The sequence below is a fragment of the Phoxinus phoxinus genome, assembly GCF_949152265.1.
Source record: "Phoxinus phoxinus genome assembly, chromosome: 13".
Classification (NCBI taxonomy): domain Eukaryota; kingdom Metazoa; phylum Chordata; class Actinopteri; order Cypriniformes; family Leuciscidae; genus Phoxinus; species Phoxinus phoxinus.
The window spans coordinates 7014718-7030518 of record NC_136888.1 but is presented as its reverse complement, the minus strand read 5'-3'; the positions used below and the strand labels follow the sequence as shown (position 1 = coordinate 7030518).

Here is a 15801-nt window from a genome sequence, read left to right as displayed (position 1 = left end):
CTGCTTGCTTCACACTCCTCCACAATTTGGTCAAACTCTTGCATAAGTGGTTCTGCGGCCTGTGATGCTCTAGCTGTGCTGCTCCTCAGGTCTTCCTCAAGCTTTTCAAAGAGTCAAAATACTAACTGGACAGGAACAAAAACAAAAACAGAACCACATCACAGCACCAGACCCATTAACCTCCTCCAACACCCTAAATAACTTTTTTGCTCGGTTTGACACCCATGACTATTCTACCATATGTGAGGACTTGCTCAGCGCCCTCCCCCACCAAGAACCCACACACCCCCCCTTCACAGAGGAGGATGTCAGACAGCAGCTGGCCAGGTGCAAACCTGGCAAGGCAACAGGGCCAGACGGCATCCCAGCAAGGGTGCTTAAGCTCTGTGCCATGGAGCTCTCTCCCATTTTCCACACCATCTTCTGGGAATCATATAGGACAGCCTCAATACCCATCCTCTGGAAAACCTCAACCATTGTACCTATCCCTAAGAAACCCCGCCCATCAGAGCCTAACCACTATCGACCAATTGCACTCACACCCATAATCATGAAATGTTTGGAAAAATTTATCCTCCACCTCATCTTGCCAACTGTCAGACAACACCTGGACCCACATCAATTTGCATATAGACCCAGACGAGGTACGGAGGACGCAGTGGCATGCCTTCTCCATCCTATTCTTCAACACCTACAGACATCTGGAAACTTTGCTTCAGTCCTCTTCATTGATTTCAGCTCCGCTTTCAACACAATCCAACGTCACCAGCTCATCAAGAAATCACTTTACCTCAACATCTCCCCACTTCTCATTCACTGGATTCATAACTTCCTCAGCAACAGACCACAGACCGTTAGAATTGGCTCAACAACATCATCAACCATCATCACCAACACTGGTGCCCCACAGGGCTGTGTTCTCAGTCCCTTCCTCTACACCCTGTACACCAACGACTGCAATAGCCCATCACCTGTCACTACTTACTACAAATACGCTGACGACATTGCCATAGTTGGATTACTCAACAACAACAACTCCATCACAGCATATCAGGACTCAATTTCACAGTTTTCACAGTGGTGTCAGAACAATTACCTCCAACTAAACACAGACAAAACAAAAGAGTTGGTCATGTACACATCCAAATCACCACCTGGACTGAACCATACCCACATTCACGGTCAACCAATCGAACAGGTCAGCAGCTTTAAATACCTGGGACTAATTATAGATAATAAAATCAACTTCAAGGAACATGTCACTGCCATCCAGAAACGTGCACAACAAAGACTACATGTAATACGCAAATTAAAAGCCCTCTCTGTTGCCCCTCACCTCCTGCTCCTACTTTACAAAAGTATCATTCAACCCACCCTGCTGTACTGCTCAACCTGTTTCTACACAATGCTAACTGCCACCTGTAAAAACAAACTCACTAAAATCACACATATTGCCTCCAAGATTATCAATCTTCCCACACCAAGCTTATCAGACATGAATGACACAGCCATCACACGCCTAGCACGCGCAATAGCAGCTGACACAGACCACCCCCTGAATAAATTCTTCACACTACTCCCGCAGATACAGAGCACTAACCTGGACCAAAGCACACTTCAAAAAAAGTTTTGTCCCCACCGCCATCACAGTGCTGAACAAACTGTAAATACTGCCCCCTCACCTCAGTTGCCTTGTTGTTGTTTTTTTTTTTTTTATGTAGGTGTCTTAATGAGTTGTGTGTTTGTATATGCACTTGGATATGTGTTATATGTTCTATATGTTCCTTATATGTTTTATTTCTGTGCTATGGAGAATGGAAAAATGTGTGAAAATGATTATCCCTATGGGACAATAAAGACTCTATCTATCTATCTTCCTCTAGTTCCCCTGTCAGTGCATCTTTTGCATGCTTTGCAAATTGTGCACTTGTAAAGTATCTGAAACAGAAATAAAATATAGGCTAAATAAATATGAAACACTTGATGACACTAAAAAACCTGAGGCTGATTAAAGTAATATATATATTAATTTGCATAAATTATTTATAGAATGAAAGCCTATATAATTTATATTCTAAATGTTTAAATTTACAGCATCGCATCTCATCAAATACAGTAGAAGTGTTATTGTGGAGAGTAAAAAAAAATATTATACATAATTTTCTTATTATATAAAATTATTATGTAATAATAATATATAGAGATGCTCCGATCAGCATTTTTGAGGCCGATCACCGATTACCGATCACCAAAATCATGATCTGCCGATTGCCGATCACAGAATGGCAGAGGAATGGGAATCTTTTATCTATAATCTAGCAGAGTTTGCACCATTTGTAGAAATGAAACTACCGGTAACTATGAGGTGGCAATAACTATTTTTACACCCCAAAACCAGTAGGTTGTTAATCAGACAAAAATTCATGAAAGACCTTTTGAAAGTCAAATTTAAGACATTTTAAGATCATAAAGATTGACATTTAAGACCTACACGACGCATTAACCAGCAAATAACAAATAAAATTTGCATCAATATGCACTTTTTGTTTACATAAGCATTAAAATAATAACATAAATTATGGCTAGATTTTAAAAGAGTGTCTTGCAACATGTTATCTACTAACATGTACAAGTGCAAATAAAGTTTTGACAAAAAAGGTTTTATAAAAAGATAAACCTCATATTTCAGCCTTTAAATAGTTTTTTTTAATAAAAAGAATGAGTCAAAAAAAGATAAATGACTGGCATTTACAATGCACATTATCTTATCTTTTATTATTAAAGGTAGGGTAGGTAGGATTTATATAAAAACTTTTTACCAAATTTGATTCAACTTTCTATATATATCAATGCATAATTAAAATGTAAGTACTCTGATAAAAAGAGTATAAAAATTGAGTGACTCTAGACCGTTTAATCTTCATTAAACACAGCTCATTATTTCCATTCGGGACGAATCACAGGATTGGCTTGCGCGACTGTCACTCTCCGTCGCCATGACTACCGCCGTTATTACTGGCTCTGCCCAAGTGCGCGCAGTCGCGCACCCGTTTTTAGGTGGGAGTGAATGGAATTAATGAGCTGTGTTTATTGAAGATTAAATACACTAGAGTCACTCGGTTTTTTATACTCTCTATTTCAGAGTACTTGCATTTTAATTATGCATTGGTATATAAAGACAGTTTAAACAAATTTGAATAAAAGTTTTTTTTAGACAATTCTGACCTACCCTACCTTTAATAGTAAAATTCGGTCCGATTTTCCCGTGGCGTCTGTCGTTGCTATGCAACCATGCACTGCGCTCTCCACAACGACAAAGAAGTTTTAGTAGCTTTTGCTGAATTCTGAAGTTGATATTTTATATCTCGCTGCGCGTGGACAAAACGGCCGCATCGCTTCTATAATGAGCGCGCTTGCCGCATGCCTACATTTGAAATAACGAACTTGAGCGCGCAAAAGACGCGATATGTGAACGGCCTCTTAGCGAGCTCCCTCCAGTCAGGCCACGAGCTACTGGCAGCTCGCGAGCGCCGTGTTGGAGACCCCTGCTCTCTAGACAGTGCCGCCGCTCCCATCACGCGCATCATCACACGCTGTGCGCAGAGCTGAGGGGGCACCAAAAAAATAGCCTCCCGGAAGTTCCGGGAGTCTCCCGCATATTGATAGCGGCTCACCGATGCCCGCGAATTAGTTAAAATCTCCGGAATCTAGAGCGAGCGCGCCTGCGAGACAGAAACTGTACTCTAAACCGCGTAGCGCGTGCACGGCAGAGAGAGCAAGAGACCGCGCGTGTGTGCCTCATGAAGCGCATATACCGGTAATATCACTATGTTGCCACTGAAAAGCTCTGGACTGCTGTTGTGTGACCGTGCGCCGCGCATGCAGGTGGAAAAAAGTTGCGCGAGTAATTTACGTCACGTGATCGGCTTTTCTGATCGGCGCTTTTGGCGTTCGCCGATCAAGCTATTTTTAGCCAATATCGGCCGATCAATCGGAGCATCACTAATAATATATATATAAATATAGACCTAATGTAATGAGGCTACACTATCTTACCTGTCTTTATATCTCGGGTCCAGCAGGGTGGCAAGTGCATATAGGGGTTCATCTTCCACAGTGTCAAAGCGTTTGTTGACAGCTTGAAGCAGGGTTTTTTTCATTGTTTTGATGCCAGTATCTGCATCGCCTTCTTTAGCAAGGATGCGTTTGAGGACGGTGACAGCTGGAATGACGTCAGCGGTGGAGGCAGTCGATGAGCTTACTTTCCTTGTTAGCTCTTCAAATGGTGCTAGAACAATGCTCATTTTTTCTAGCAAAGCCCACTGATTAGCGGTCAGTGTACTGGGCAGGTCATGGTCAGCAATGTAAGCACAGAGGACTCGCTTCTGTTCCAGCAGACTCTGTATCATCAAGTACGTAGAATTCTTGTTTTGACGTCTTGTTGCAAGGCGTTTAGGTTGCATTTGCATCTGGAGCTGGATATCTTGCAGCCTTGAATACGCAAGTGGAGAATGTTTAAAATGCCCCACAATTTGTCTACCGATTGCAATGGCATCGCTCACACTCCGTTGTGACAGTAGTCCCTCATTGACTACAAGCTGCAATGAGTGAGCAAAGCAGCCTAAGCTCCGCACCCCCATGTTGTCCATGGCCTTTTTCATGTTGCTTGCATTGTCCCGGAGTATGACATGCACTTTATTCAAAGGAATGTGCCACTGGTCAGGTATCGCTGGTGTGTGAACCATGAAAGTTTTTAGCTTGAAGCATTGCACCGTGTGGTGTACAGCTCGTGTCCAACCAGTGGACTGTTAAACTTAAAAGCGACATTGAGCAGAGCTCCATATATCTGTAGAAAAGATCATAGCTTTTATATCTTGAATCTCTTTCGAGACGTGTTCGCAAACTTTTTTGTACAGTTGTGGCAGTGCGGTCTCGGAAAAATACTTGCGTGATGGAAGAGAGTACCTCGGCTCTAAGTGTCCCAGTAGGCGACGGAAGCCCTCATCTTCAACAACTGACATTGGCTGAGCATCTAAAACAATGAATTCTACAACTTTCTGTGTAATTGCCGATGCTTTCAAGCTTTCCATCGGAAACTTTTCGCGTCGTTGAAATGCATCCTGCAAAGTTAGTTGCTGGGCTGTAACGTTATTGTCCGCTCCATTAGTTGTGCTGAGCTGCAGGAATTCAGCGTGCTCCTTAACATGGTGTTTCTGGATGTGCTTGATTAAATTAGTAGTATTGTACTTTGCAGTAATACCACCTCCCCTCGAAACATTTACTTTGCAGACATTGCAAATAGCCGACGAACTAGTTGGCGTGGCAAGCGTGAAATATCTCCACACAGCCGACTCTCTGGCTCGCTCCATGTTGCTTCTAGCATGCGACACGTGAAGCAGACAAATGACGAAGGTTCTGCTGCGACCAAAAAAAAAAGGCCCGTGGATCTGTTAATTTTTCCGATCCCCGATCCAGTTATTTTGTCAGTATCGCGGCCGATATCCGATCCTAATATCGGATCGGTGCACCCCTACTTGAAACCCCATTTTCGTCTTTGACCCATATGACCCCTTTGAATAAATGCTTTTAAACAGTCTCTGCCTATGAGAAACCTTTTGTCACGCTTGGTTGAAGCAGAGGAGGAAGCAGGATCCACATGCAGCATTAAATAAGCTCAAAACTACACAAATATTTTTAGAAAAAAAGTCTTCAAAGCACTTGAGGGGGAAAGGGGTCTTTTCCTGCAGCTCGGGACGTGTGTCAATGCGGTCCGTCATGTGTAGTGCTGCTGCTGGTGTGTCTTCTTTAAATATCCCTCTACCGGCTGAGACTCTCGCTTACGGCCATACCACCCTGAACACGCCCGATCTCGTAAGCTAAGCAGGGTCGGCCCTGGTTAGTACTTGGATGGGAGACTGCCTGGGAATACCAGGTGCTGTAAGGGGGGTACAGCTTCATCATCACTTCAACAAGGCTTTTCCTTTATCCTGTAAAATTCTATCGATTTTCTTACATGTTGCTTTCTCTCTGGCTTTTGTCCGCTATTAGTGCGGCAAAGGAAAAGCACAGCTCAGCCTCGTCATTCTTCCTTTCTCCTCCAGGAGGCGATCGAGTTGCTTTCTTTCTCTCAGCAACACTAAGCACTTTTTGTCAGCCAAACCCCTTACACCTAAATTATTTACAAAAAGTGGGCCTACCACTTGCACTTTAAGTTAATATTTCAATAATTCAACGACACATTTGCATGTGTTCTCTGATTAACGGAAATACAAGTAAACAGATGAAATATGATAAAATGATAGATGGATAGATATGTACAATATTCTACTTTTGTATTCTGTTTTGTCTAGCCAATCAGTAAAATATCTATACAAATATAATTATCTATACTTAAATCTATATGATTCAATTCTGTTGAAATGAATAACACAATAAACATGTATAATATCACTCCAATATTGGTTTTCTCTGTTCCTTGTTGTGCATGACTCTCTCCTGCATGCCCGTTTGAGCTGCTACTGTGGTAAATGTGGCATGACAGCTCGTCACAACATAATAAACAAGGTAAGTTCAATAAACCAATTAATCTTTTTTCTTCTTCTAAAAAAATCACTGTATCTAATAATAATCTTCTCTGTTTATTTCTGTGCATGACTCTCCTTCTACGTGCCACAGTTTGAGCTGTACCAACAATGGTCAATGTGGAAGAAGAGTCACGTGACAGCAGTCACTGTCAAATAAAATGTTCAAGTCTGACTATGGGGCTCGCATGGACCCCGTTTATCCTTCTGCGCTCAAAGTCAAGTCACCTCCATTTATATCGCGCTTTTAACAATGTAGATTGTTTCAAAGCGGTTTTACAGTAGTACAGTTTAATTTAAGGTAACAGATTGTTTTTTGGCTTTATAGCGATTCTTGAAAAATGTTATTTTCCAGCTAAAGTTAGTTTTGATTGATTCACTTCCGTCGAAAGGATAATTTGTTATTAAATTAGAGGCCGCTAAGACGACACCGTTCTCTCTACACAGACTTTAAACGCGAACCTGTGAGAAACGCTGATGGCGCTCAGAGAGAGAGAGAGAGAGAGAGAGAGAGAGAGAGAGAGAGAGAGAGAGAGAGAGAGAGAGAGAGAGAGAGAGAGAGAGAGAGAGAGAGAGAGAGAGAGAGAGAGAGAGAGAGGTGCGAGCGCGTGCTGGGAGAGAACGGTGACTCTCAGAAACTAAATAAGGTTTGGGCGCTTTTGTGAAGAGAAAAAAAAAAAAAAAATTCGCTAAAGGTGTCTGCAATGTCGCTAAGTTGGCAATACTCCATTTCTCCAACTAGGGGTTGGGCCACCACAGGTCAAACAGAAAATAAGCGCTGCGTTAATCGCGCGTTAAAAAAATTAGTGCCGTTAATATGATTTTGCGTTAACGCGTAATTAACACGTTAACTTTGACAGCCCTAATAATTATATATTAATAGAACTATTTTTATATAAAAAACAAATTTTTCTCAAATATATACATGCATGTGTGTATTTATATAAACAAAATAATACATAGGTCACTCTGATACATTTACAGCTGAAAAAAGTAAACTAGGCATGTTGAACAAGATTTTTATCTTTAATATGAATTAGTTTGTCTGAATTTTACATTTTTTCTTGTATACTTTTAAGTTCCATTTATTTGGTGCTTTGTTCAATCTCAAACCATTATTTATGTTCATTATTAAGATGTCTGCACAAGAGCTAACTGTAATCTGGGCAAACATTAAAGGAACCGTATGTAAGATTGTGGCCAAAACTGGTACTGCAATCATTTTCAAATTACTGTAGAGCAGTGTATCCCCTCCCCCCTGACTTGAGGTTGCCAAATAGGCTGCAGGATCCAGCAGGAACGTCGGCTGCTACAAGGAGCTTCCAATGGCAATGTGTATCAGAGTGACCACTGGTACATTTATAAAAAAAGAAAAAAAAAGAAAACAGCTCAAAGAAAACAGCTCAATTCATCTGACTACAGCCAACACAGCCTGCTGTAAAGCCAGTGTGATTAAATAATAAAGTATCTATTGCAGTGTGAGAGTGTGTACATGTTCTTCTATCCTGGTAGGGACTTAAACCTGACTACACACAGGGGGACTCATGCCACTGTGGGGACCTAAATTGAGGTACACAAGCTTATAAATCATACAAAATTATTTTTTTTTGAAAATGTAAATGCAGAAAGTTTAGTGTGACAGGTAGGTTTGGGGTCGGGTTAGTGTAAGGAGACAATATACAGTAAGTACAGTATAAAAGCTATTACATCTATGGAAAGTCCCCACAAAGATAGTGTGTGTGTGTCCAGGTGGTATTCCATACATTGCAGGGAAATGTCTCCACAGACAATAATAGTATTAGCAGTAAATGTTTTGTAAAAACAAAGATAACAGCACATTTCAGCCTGTCAACCTTCATGAAAACATGACATCTCAAACATACAGTAGTAGCCTAGTTAAAGTTTTTTTTTGTGCTTGACGAACTTGTTTTGCTATTGCACCCGCGTCTCACAAATGAAACGGCATTCTAAAAATGCTGCGCTCAAGTTAAAAGAAGTCCAACTTGCGTCTCATTACCTTGTGTTATTTCCCATTCCACTGCAACTAAACAGACGCATCCTTTATGAACAGCCGCTTAGCACTAGCGATGTGCTCTAGGTTACGTTCCTTTATTGAGCGCGTCACAGGACAGTGGTTAATCGCCTCAGCAACTTCATGCGTATGAAGCGCCATATCAGCCATTTCCTTAAACAGCCAAAGGTCAGATTTTCCACCAAAGAGCTTATTAGTTACGAAAACGATTATTTATGTTTGCTAATTATTATTTTCAGTTAGTTTTTCCGTAACTGTTGTTAGTTTCGTTTATTATGAATTTTTTATTTTATTTCAGTTAACAAAAATGTTTTTTTGACCATTTGTTTTAGTCTTAGTTTCAGTTTTCGCTTACGAAAATAACCTTGGTGTAAACATGTCAACCGCGATTTGCATGCTAAAAACAAAGTGATTAATGAATGGGCTGTTTTTGGTTACTACTTTTACGAGGGCTGCAGGGTCTCTAAAAATTTATTTAAGCTCTTATCTGCTTTTTAGTTTTACTAATTTATTCATGTTTTACTGTACCCGATGAAACATGGAGATGCCTAGACATTGGTGCAGGGTGTGCGACAAGACTTTCAATGAAAAGTCCAACCTGACGAAGCATCTGAAGATCCATGCCATCGCCAAGGAGACCTTTGACTGTGATGTCTGCAGGAAGAGCTTGACCACCAAATTCTCGCTGGTCAGCCATCAACAGCAACACCAGTACCCCAACATCGTTTTGTACCGGCAAGGAGAGGCCAGGCTGCAGTGTACAGAGGCAGCAAACTCTGTGGCAGAGGCCCCCAGCACCGTTGTTGACCCTACATGGCTGGATCCCAAGACAGCAGAGGCGCCTGCCAAGAGGTCCGGGGGTGAGCTGTGGAAAGGTCAGCTGGTCATCGTGTTCAGGAAGTACGCCGGTCAGACCTTCAGGTGGCTTATAGAAAACGATGTTGGCTGGCTGGTGTGGTTGCTGTTCCAGTACTGCCAGCAGGGAGAGCAGAACGAGCTGCTGAAGTGGCAGAAGGAGCGACTGCTCGAGTACGCCAGAGAGTTCACTCCTGTCACATGGCACCTTGAAAGGAGGTTGAAGGTACACTGTAAAACATGATAGCCCCATTAAGTTATATGAACTTACTTCTTGTCTTTAACTCCAATTGCAATGATAAGTTGTGGAAATTTAACTCAAGTGTATAAGTTTAAAAAACAATAACTTAAAGTTATACATTATGTTGACTACTTGTGATTTTTGTCTGGCTTGTAAATGTTCATTTAACTCGTGGCTGTAAGTTAACGTTGGGGGAGGGGTGATACAGAGCAAATACCGCGAAAACACAGAGAGAAGTTGTCGCCATTTTGAGTTAGCGCAGCTGCCAGCAGGAGTCATTACGCGAATTCGTGCTGAAAAACACAAAATATACGTGGAAGGTGAGTTTTTCTCTTTAATTTGTAATTATAAATAAAGGACATTACGTTTTAATTCTTGTAAGCAGTACATTGACCGTGCTCTGTGAATTTAACGACACCATGGTGTTTTCCCTCACTAGTTCACCTTTTACCAGAACACCAAATGGTAAAATAATTTAAGATATCACTTTGGTTCACAGCTTATACCGTATTTTTTGTTAGTTGGTGGGTGTGTAGTTTAGTGTACGCGTATAACGTTAAGTTACTGGAGCGGAAAAGCATTGTTTTCCTTTGAACAAATGTCCGTTGCCATAGTTAACTTAGCCAACAATACACAGCTCATTTTGGGCTAAGTGGAAATCACATGGTGATGATCATGTTTGAGGGATTATGTTTAGTGTACGTTAGGACTTAAACATGAATTTATAAATTAAACAATCCGAAAATACTGCAGGGTTTTTCCGGCCTAGAAAATTATGAGGTGGCCGCCTTCGTCACATTTCGTTCTGCCTCCGCCCGTCGACAAAACTCAGTCAAAAGATAAGGCCTGATGCGATCTGATATAATGATTTAGTGCTTAAAAGTAATCTAAAGACATTCCATAGCTTAATGTGTGGTAACGTAACTTAAGAATATTGACATTGTTAAATAATTCAAGTTCACGGAAACTGGTCTTCCCTCCGCGTGCGGCTGTCAATCATGCTCTAGCTATAACGTTACAGCATTCAAACGGCGCGTCGCGTTCGGCTAGGACAGTCAGCATGTTAAAACTCTGCCAATATTATATATTCCTAATACAAGGCTCGAAATTGCGATCATTTTGGTTGCATATGCTCGCGAAATTTCATCTGTGCGACCTAAAAATATATTTGGGCGAGTGCAAATAATGGTTGTGGTGCGACCTGTTTTAATTTCTCTACAAAACGTTCACAAATTACTGCATAGTGTGTACCTTTACCTTATGATACGAGGTGGCCGGACAACGTTACATAACCAATCAAACTTCATCCTTATGTTCTTAACTTAAAGCAAGTTTTTAGATTGGTTGATATTAACTGTCAATCACTCCCGCTCCTTTGTCACGTGACAGGGAGCTGACTACCACGCGAAATTTAAAAGGCTGAATAATAGAGAAGATGAAACGAGGTTTTTCCTGCATTGAATTATTTATTTATTTTGCGGCCGCAAAAGCGAATTTTTATCACGCCAAGGCCTATTTTGATTGGTAAGTGACAGATGACTGACTGCTGCGCTTGTGACAGGGTGCATACTTAAAGAATGAGCAGAGAGAAAGAGCCCCGGCCGCGCGCGCGCGCCCTCTCACCGTCTTCAAACTGTCTTGCTCTCTCGCTTGATTTTTAAAATGGTACTGGATTTATTTTGATCTTTGTAGAGATTAGTAATGCAGTGCAAAGACGCTTAAAATATCAACCTCCATCTATATAATAAAACTTGGTATATTAGATTTTAAGCATTTCACTGACCTACATTGAGAATGTGCAATACATTTTTTCTTAATTTTTTTTCTTCTTCCTCTTGACAGATTTCAAGAATGTTCCCTTAATGAAGTGGCGATGTAAGTTTTGTGCATTTTCTACTAATGGTCAGGGAAGAATACTACAGCACTACAAAGAGTGTCATGGTCACCATCGAAGGAATTCAGGCCTCACCTGTATTCATAAAGCCTGTTTCAAAACTTTTCAAACCCAAGCCGAACTTAAAAACCATTTAAAAGAACATAAAAAAGGATACAGGATTTTAACCAAATTATCCTGTGAGTTATGCACATTCTCAGAGCCTTGTGACATTTACAAATATTTCATCCATCTGAAGATTCATTTGAGAAACAAAGAAATTGTTAATTGTCCATTTGCAGGTTGTTTTTTCAAGTCTAGTGTGCTAGACTACTTCTACTTTTACTTCTCATAGAAGTCGCTATCATAAGCCTTCCACCTTAGAAAATTTCAGACCAGAGCTTGTGGCAGATCTCGCAGCTTCTGTGCCTGTTGTTGAAGACGACTTTGTTTCAGACACTGAAGATAATCTTGAAACTGATTCTGTATTTGAGGCGACTGGATCTGGACTTGAAAATGGCAAGACCATCCAAAATCAGTTGGGATCTCTATTTCTCCGCATGCAAACACTTTTACATGTATCAAATTCAGCAGTACAGGAAATAGTTGATGAGTTATTTGACATTGGAGAATTTGCTCATCAAAACATAAAGACTGTCATTGATAATATTTTGAAAGACAATAATTGCAGTGTTGATGCCTCTGTTGTAACTTCATTGACTGAAGAGTTACAAACTTTGAACCCACTCAGATTGCTCTCAAGGGAGGGGCCTCTTGGCACGGAGCGCAAAAGACAATCTTTTTATAAAAATAACTTTTCTGTTATTGAACCAGTTGAGTATGTGTTAAATGCACAAGAAAAAAATCATACTTTTGTTTATGTTCCTATTTTAGATTTGCTCAGTAAACTTTTGGAACGAAAAGAGGTACTTCAGACACTAGAGAGATCCGGTCAACAGGAAGGTAATTACGGTTCAATTCGAGATGGAGAATATTTTAAAGAAAACAAGATCCTCTCTGAAGAAAAGGGTATAGCTCTTGGACTATATATTGATGATTTCGAAATTTGTAATCCGTTAGGTACTTCAAAAAAAAAACACAAAATTTGTGGGGTATATTGGGTGATTGCCAATTTACCCATACGACTTCGCTCAACATTATCATCAATTTATCTAGCTGTGTTGTGCAAAACTGTACACATAAAAGAATATGGTTACAGCAAGGTTCTAGAGCCTCTGATTAGGGATCTTGAGCTCCTTGAGAGAGAAGGTGTGTTTGTTCAGAGTCTTGGCTCTAATCTCAAAGGGACAGTTTTGTATGTATCTGCAGACAATTTGGGTGCACACTCACTTTCTGGATTTCAAGAGTCTTTCAATGTTGATAAGTTTTGCAGATTTTGTACGGCAAATCGTGTAGATCTTCAGCAGTATAATGTCAGAAGTGGGGTTTTTACCTTGAGAACACCAAAATTGTTCGATGAAGCCATTAATGTGCTTAAGCAAAGTGATCTGTCTTGTGTTGATGGTATAAAGAGAGACTGTCCTTTAAACAGACTGGCTCACTTTCATGCTGCAAAAGGATTTCCACCTGATTTTCTACATGATGCATTTGAAGGAATTGTACCCGTGGAGCTCTGCATATGCCTCTCAGATCTGATTGCTAAGAAGTATTTTACATTGAATGACCTTAATGAGAGAACAAAAACATTCCCCTTTCAATTCTATGACAAAACTAACAGACCCCAGACGATACAAAAAAACTTTCACAAAAACAAAACTATCGGTGGCAATGGACATGAGAACTGGGCACTTCTGAGATTTCTTCCACTGTTGGTTGGCCACTGTATTCCAGAGGGGGAAAAAACGTGGAATATAATTCTTGAATTAAAAGACATTGTTGAGTTGTTATCCAGCTCCTCATTCACAACAGAAACCCTGTGCTACCTGCAAGCCAAAATCTCTGACCATCGACAGTTGCTTTTAGAAGTTTTTCCATGTACTAAATTACGTCCTAAACATCATTATTTGGAACATTATCCCATGTTAATCCAAAAATTTGGTCCCGTAATTGAATTTTGGACACTAAGATTTGAGGCAAAACATTCCTTCTTTAAAAAGGTGGTCCGTAAAGCTGGCAACTTCAAAAATGTTCTGCACACGTTGGCCACAAGACATCAACTAATGTTGGCATACTATTTGGAGATGCCAAGTGTTTTTAAACCAAGCATTGAAACTGGTCATGTATCTGTTGTATCTGTGGACATCTTGGATGCTGCTATCAGGGTGTCAATATGGAACAAGTTTAATGGTCTGGACATTGTTTCTTTCACATCCACCGTGTATTTAAATGGAACAAAATATTCCAAAGGAATGGTGATCTCAGTTGGGCACACAAGTGGACTACCAGATTTTGGGAAAGTACTCGAGATCTGTATAGTGGATGGTCGCATACTTTTCATTGTTGAACTGTTCACAGCTGGCTTCTTGGAACATCTAAGGTGTTACCAGCTCACCAAAAAAGACCCTGCAGTAACTGTGGCTGTCCAACCTGAACAGCTGAATGACTACATCCCCCTCGTCGCATAACTTGTTGATGTAAAGCTGCTCATTACTCCAAGGACATTCATGTTACAATAAGGTATATATAAATCTTTAAGATCTTGCTGTTTAACTTGTTTACTCACGGCAAGCCTAATGCAATCACGCAACAAATGTAATGCAGACCATACAGTTCTTTGAGTACAATTTCATGGCCTTTGTCTATATTGCTGCTTCTGATATCTGTTACTGTTTTTATTTATGTTTTGACAGTTACTGCTGTTGATTCCTCCTCGAAGTTATTGTCACCTCAAGGCGTGTCACCTTACAGAGTGTTCCAGAGTCAGCCAAGAAGCTATATGAAGGACATTCATGATAAGATAAAATAAGGTAAGGTGAACTTTTACAAATATTTTTATTTTTACTGTTTTATTTGTGTACTCACTGTTGGCCTAATAGAATGACACAATATGTTTAATTCAGTCCTTGCTGTTCTTTATTCATTGTACAATATCATGGCTTTTGTCTAGGGATGTGCACGAATAGTCAAATATTAAAATATTTGATCTGTAATTAGCTATTATTTGAAAAATAAAAATACTATTAGATTTTTACTACGTTGCTTTGCTAGCCATAAATGCAATGAACCCATGATAAATCACAAGCACGCTAACTAAAGATCTGGGACAGTTGAGAATGGCAGAATGTCCCATTGTGACTCACCAATCGTTAAAGGATTAGTTCACTTTCAAATGAAAATTTCCTGATAATTTACTCACCCCATGTAATCCAAGATATTTTTGTCTTTCTTTCTTCAGTCGAAAAGAAGGATTATTCTCCATATAGTGACTTCAACAGCTATCAAAAGGCATTTGTGTTTATACAGCATATACATTTTTTTTTTTTTAATAACTGATCATTTGGCTAGATAAAACCCTTATTCCTCGTCTGGTATCATGTAGAGCCTTTGATGCTGCACTGAAACTGCAATGTTGACCTTAAACCGTTTGATAGCTGTTGAAGTCACTATAAGGAGAATAATCCTGGAATGTTTATCAAAAACCTTTTATTTTTTCATTCAAGTCATGTTCAAGTCATGAACATCTTGGATGACATGGAGGTGAGTAAATTATCAGGAAATTTTAATTTGAAAGTGAACTAATCCTTGTATCACTGCATTCACGACAGCAGGTAAGCACAGTTGTAACCCAGGTGATCCGAGATGATACCTCATCAGATAGCAAATTATTTTGAGACATATGCTTCATTTAAGTTTCGTTGAGGGTTTAAGAACCTTTGTGTTATCTTTGTGTCTCTGCAATGTCTGTCAGCAGAGCATGTTTTCTCATCCGAGCATGTGGATATTGCTGAACGTGAAACTATAAACACAATAACCGACTTGAGTGTATATGTTCGTTCTGTAAGATAACTGTCGACGTCTGCTTTATTAGCGTTTTTTTCCCGCTCGCTCTGCTTGAGCTTAAATACTTTGGCTCTTTTACGTTTTTGTTTACATATTGTTTAATGTTATAAACTAAAAAAAAAACTTTAGATATAATGTAAGCTTGTTCAGAATTGGATAACTTAAAACGTCTTTCTCGTTAAACGTCATTTAAATAAACTTATTTGAATACAATTCTTTTTAAAAATGCCCATCCCTACTTTTTTTCTATACTTTTATG

The 15801-nt window shown here is 39.9% G+C and overlaps 1 protein-coding gene across 7 annotated transcripts in view; it reads right to left on the bottom strand.

Moving 5' to 3' along the window:
* LOC307009107 (uncharacterized protein) overlaps window positions 1-15801 on the bottom strand; it is an 82366-nt gene that overhangs the window by 16310 nt on the left and 50255 nt on the right. For 3 of the 7 annotated variants that reach the window (XM_079632557.1, XM_079632565.1, XM_079632558.1), the window contains exon 1: window positions 4057-5413. The exons of 3 other annotated variants lie outside the window; for them this stretch is intronic. In XM_079632557.1, coding sequence (XP_079488683.1) covers window positions 4057-4108 — 52 coding nt within the window. In that variant the 5' untranslated portion in view covers window positions 4109-5413. Of the gene's footprint in view, window positions 1-4056; window positions 5414-9211; window positions 9700-15801 lie in introns of those variants that run through there. One more of the 7 variants, XM_079632559.1, reaches the window with a different exon arrangement.